At 35.7% G+C, this 5229-nt stretch overlaps 1 protein-coding gene across 1 annotated transcript in view; it reads left to right on the top strand.

Moving 5' to 3' along the window:
• The window catches only part of NSL1 (NSL1, MIS12 kinetochore complex component), a 33944-nt gene extending 29492 nt beyond the window's left edge, over positions 1-4452 (top strand). The window contains exons 5-6 of the mRNA XM_008583268.1: positions 1478-1545; positions 2828-4452. Coding sequence (XP_008581490.1) covers positions 1478-1545; positions 2828-3106 — 347 coding nt within the window. The 3' untranslated portion in view covers positions 3107-4452. The remainder of the gene's footprint in view (positions 1-1477; positions 1546-2827) is intronic.
• The last annotated feature ends 777 nt before the right edge of the window (positions 4453-5229 follow it).

The following is a 5229-nucleotide window of genomic DNA, read 5'->3' on the forward strand; positions in this document are numbered from 1 at the left end:
AAGGGCTGTGACGGCGGGGGTGCGTCCGCTGCTGCTGCCGCCGCCGCTGCTGCTAAGGCGCGGTGTGCGCTGCTCGCAGTGCCTGCGCCGCCGCCCGACTGCCAGTAACGGCGCCGCGTCCAGGAGCCTCTCAGCACCACCGCCCCCTATTACAATTTTCTAATAATCATATTTTAAAATTTTATTTTCAAACATCATTCTGAAATTCTAGAATAAGCAAAGCTAATGTATAGTGATAGAAGTCAGATGAATGATTGCTTCATATAGAGATAATTTCCTGGGTAAGGACACTAGAGAACTTTCTGAGGTCATGGAAATTGGTACACATTCGTCAAAAGTGATCGAATGCTAAATTTAAGGTCTCTGCATTTCACTGTATATAAATTATACTTCAATTAAAAGCAAATATATTAAAAACTATTCTGAGAAAGGGTTCATAGGCTTCACCAAATTGCCAAAAAAAAAAAAAAAAAATTTCTGGTACCAAAAAAAAAATGCTGAGAACCCTTTTACCAAGGCTGCCACACTGCTGTCACCTCTCTCCTGCCGTGAGCTCCTCTCCCTCCTAATCAGTCACTTTTGCTGTTTATTTCCTTTTTTCTAACCATGCTGTCACTGTTTTGAGATGAATCTAAGCGAAGTCAGATAAGCAAAATAGCATGTATGAAAGAAATTCTGTGTCTGGCTTATTTGCCAGTCTCTTGAAGCTGATGACGCTGCTGCTTCCTAACGTGGTGTGTGCTTGCTCCAACTCTGGGAAATCTCTCATGAGAACCTTACTAAAAACTAATTTGTAGATAATTCCATGTGGAATGATCTTTCTTATCTTCAGTTTTATTTGGAGTTTTAGTAAGAGTTTTATCTCTCTGTATCATTGAATGTGCATTTTTGTTATAGAGTAGTCATGAACATTCATAACAAAGATTAGAACATAAAATGTTAGGAATCAGAAAAGCATCAAGGAAGTAAGGGAAGAGAAATTAATATTACTGACTTTTTTCCCCAGAAATCCCACCTAGGTATAGCCTCAATGCAGTGTGATTATATATTCTAAGTTCAAATATGTTTTACTTCTATAAAATTCAGAGTAATATAAAAATTAAGTATTAGCCTGTGTTAGTTAAAAATGTGATAATAGTGCTCAAAGATGTTAAACATAGTGGTAGATAATATATAAAACGAACATTGGGCTTTTTTTTAGGGGTACACAGTGTTATGACTACTTATAATAGAATTTTTTCTACCATCTTATGCTTATTACTTTTAGTTTTACTTTGTTTTGATGTTGTCACAGTCTTTTTTATTTATCTCAGTAGATTTAATAGGACACTGTTTTAATAGAGTGCAAAGTATTCTAAGAAAGATTAAGCTAAGGTGAATAGTCCTAACAGATACTTGTCCACATAGCATCTGTATGCCTGTTATGATTTGCTGTTAGATAAAAAACCTAAAATGCTGTTTGGTGGTTTCTTTGCAGCCTCTCACATGAAAAATTTGAAATGCAGAGGGGAAACAATAGCTGAGGAGATCAGTGAAGCCATGAAGGTAAAAGCTACATGCTAAAAAATTATAAAATGAACGAAATGTCTGGCTAGATATTTGCTTTCAACATTCATGTATGTTTCAGTGTACGGTAATAGGAATTCTCAGAAGTCTTTCAAATAGATCTTTAATGAGCTTATTAAGCAACAGTAACATTCAGAATAATTGCCATTTATCAGACACCTACCTGGCTTCTTTAAAGGTTGGTTGTATTTTTGGATTCTGAGTGTTAGCAGTCCATCAAACAATTTTGGATAATCATACTAGCTAATATTTGTTGAATACTTGGTATGGGTCAGGCACCATCTAACTGCTTTACATGTGTTACCTCATGTAATCCTTACACTAAGCCTGTGAGATAGGTACTGTTATTTCCCCATTTTATAGATGAGGAAACTAAGGCACAGAGAGGCTGAATAGGTTGCCCAAATAAGTAACTGAGCCAGGACTCAAACCCTGGACGTCTGACTCCAGAATCTGTACTCTTAACCTCTATATTATATTACATCTCCAACTTGGGAGTCTTAATATTACTATAATAAAATTTTTATATTCTTGGCATTTATTTTACCCGAACAGGAACACATTTGGATTTCTAGTATATGAAAATCATTTTTAAACTCCTTCAGAATCTCCCCTATTCTGATGTTAATTTTTTGTAATATTCTTCTGTGGTTTGGATTGATTCCATGATTTTCTGGTGGTCATCCTCTCAAAGCATGTTCTTGATCAGGAGTTCGCAAACTGTGGTGGGTCAGGCTAGGGTTCAGCCTACCATCTATTTATGTAAATAAAGCCTTATTGGAACACAGCCATGTCCACTGATTTACTTAATGTCTATGGCTTCTTTCACATTACAACAGCAGAGTTAAGTTCTTATGATAGAGACATAAGACCTTCAGAGCCTAAAATATTTACTATCTGGTTCTTTATAGGAAAATTGTGCTGATCCCTGTTCTTGATGATTGAGATTTCTAAAATATTCATTATCCTAAAATACGGAATTTCAGCTCTAAAGTTCTATTACCCTCTGTTCTGCCAAAGTTTTATTTTACTACCAGGCATTGTAGGAATAAAACATATCTTTTTAGTCTTAGCTTATACTTAAAATTCCTCAGCTTAAATTGGTATTTTGAAGATAAAGTCAAATATTCATGACCCCCAAAAATTAAGTGTTAGAAAAAGCCTTGACCCAAAGAATTAAAATCTAGAGTGCTGTGTCCATCTCTATGTGTTTGTGTTTCAAACTGAGATTAATGTTGAGTATTTCTGTTGTTTTTTTAAGTCCTTACCTACATTAATTGAACAAGGAAACGGATTTTCCCAAGTTTTAAAGATGCAGCCTATTATCCAACTCCAGAGGGTCCACCAGGAAGTCTTTTCCAGTTGTCATAGGAAAACAGATGCTAAACCTGAGAGCTTTATGGTACAAATAGAAACAACACCAACAGAGACTGCTTCCAGGAAAACCTCTGACGTTGTACTGAAAAGAAAGCAAACTAAAGACTGCCCCCAGAGAAAATGGTATCCATTGCGGCCAAAGAGAATTAATCTTGATACATAGACTTTTTGTTTATTTGGGGAGTTGAAAATAGGCACTATCAACATTTAGTGTTGATATGCCTAGACAGGACTTCATTTAAAACAACAAATAACTCTTTCGCTAGTGATTTATTTATACAAATATAGCAGCTCTGTGTTGGGATGTGATGTAATGTGTTTCTTTCCTCACCATTTCATTTACTGTAGATGAAAAGCGTATTTGAGTGTTGGCACAAAGCCCATCAATGAGCTTTAAGAGTGCATACTTTTACTGTCCTGAAATGCCATCAACTTTTGGCTGCCTTGCAGCTTTTATGGAATTTCTCGAGTAACATATTCTGTTGGATTTCTATGATGCCCATCTTTCTACAAAAAACGGGGGAGGGAGAGCTGTTTAATGGTTCTTTAAGTGCTGAAAATTAATCATTAGTTCTGCACTGCAGCAGATGCAGTTTTTGTTAAGGTGCAGTTTGATTTTTTAAATTAATGTCCAGATGACAAGACTACTGGCTTTGACTTTGTTATGCTAAGTTTACTCTAAATTCAGCTAATTTGGATTTGTGGGATTAATTTTAGGATTTTTCTTTTTTTTTTTTTTTTGGTGGCTGGCCAGTATGGGGATCTGAACCCTTGACCCTGGTGTTACAAGGCTGCACTCCTAACTAACCGAGCTAACTCGCCAGCCCTGTTTTGTTTTGTAAGATAAAGACGATGACATTATTTGTGTAGGAATTACTCTTAGAAATAAAAATTGGCTTGTAGCCAATGTTTCCTGTCCACACTTTTGTTTTCTATAGACCTTTTAACATATTTTGACTTGGAACTAATATTTTCTTTTTAGGATTTCTCACATATATTTTTATAGATCATTCCAATTCAAAATATATATCAGAGTAATACATTGGCAAATTGTTATGTGGAACAAATTCAATCACACTGAACTGTTTTACATTTGAGGATGTTTATATATCAAATATGTAATCACTGGTAGAAGTCTGAGAAAGCTATATTGCCTATACTTCTAACATTCAACTACAGTTTCTTATAGCTCTTACTGTGTCTCTTACTCACATTATACGCTTTAGGCAGGGCTATCTGACTTACCAACTGTTTCCTCTTTTGATGACTGTAATACCTTCATCCATTTTCAGAGGGATTTACTAATTTACTAATCATGAGATTGGAAAATCTGTACTTCTCTTGCTCATTATGTCTTAATAATCATAAATGTCTAGATCTGAAGAAGGCCTGTCTCAGTGAAGAAAACTTATAAGGCTACTTTATTGCATTCTGTTTTAATGTTATAATTTGAGATCTGCATATTTGTATGGCAATGTGTTCTTTATTAAAACAATGCAAAAACTGAAATCTTGATACTGTGTATATTTGTTTGTGTGTGTGTTTTTTATTTTTGTTTTTGTTTTATTGTGTTGTCTTAGGCATTCTTGAGCTCAGTTTTAGTTGAATGGTAGGTCAGCACTCTGTATTCCAGAACATACTAAACCACACATTAAAACTTTTGAAGCTCTGGGATGTTGCTGTTTGCTATGATTTGAATGTTTCCCCAAAATTCATGTGTGGGAAACTTAATCCCCAATGCAACAGTGTTGAGAGATGGGACCTTTAAGTGATGATTAGATAGTGAGGGCTCTGTCCTCACGGATGGTGTTATTCTGGGAGTGGATTAGTTATTGCAGGAGTGAGTACCTGATAAAAAGGATGAGTTCAGCCGTCTTCCCCTCCGTCTCCCTCCCCTCCAGACACTCACACATGCTCTCTTGCCCTTCTGCCATGGGGTGACATGGTAAGACCCTCACCAGATGTGGGCCCCTCAACCTTGGACTTCTCAGTCTCCAAAACTGAGAAATAACTCTTTGTTCTTTATTAATTACCCAGTCTCAGGTATTTTGTTATAGATGTACAAAATGGACTGATACACTATTCTTGCAGGGCTAACTTTTTTGTAGAATTAAAATTGTATATGATTTGTTTCACTTCAAAGGTCCCCAAGCAAAATAATTATTGTTAATTTGTTAGATTCTATATAAGATAACTGCATTTTGATTATATAATAATATGCCTCCCTCCCTTTTTAGGAGATTCATATTGAAATACATAGAGTTAAATGACATGATATCTTGGATT

Source organism: Galeopterus variegatus, unplaced genomic scaffold, assembly GCF_000696425.1.
Source record: "Galeopterus variegatus unplaced genomic scaffold, G_variegatus-3.0.2 Scaffold2876, whole genome shotgun sequence".
Lineage (NCBI taxonomy): Eukaryota > Metazoa > Chordata > Mammalia > Dermoptera > Cynocephalidae > Galeopterus > Galeopterus variegatus.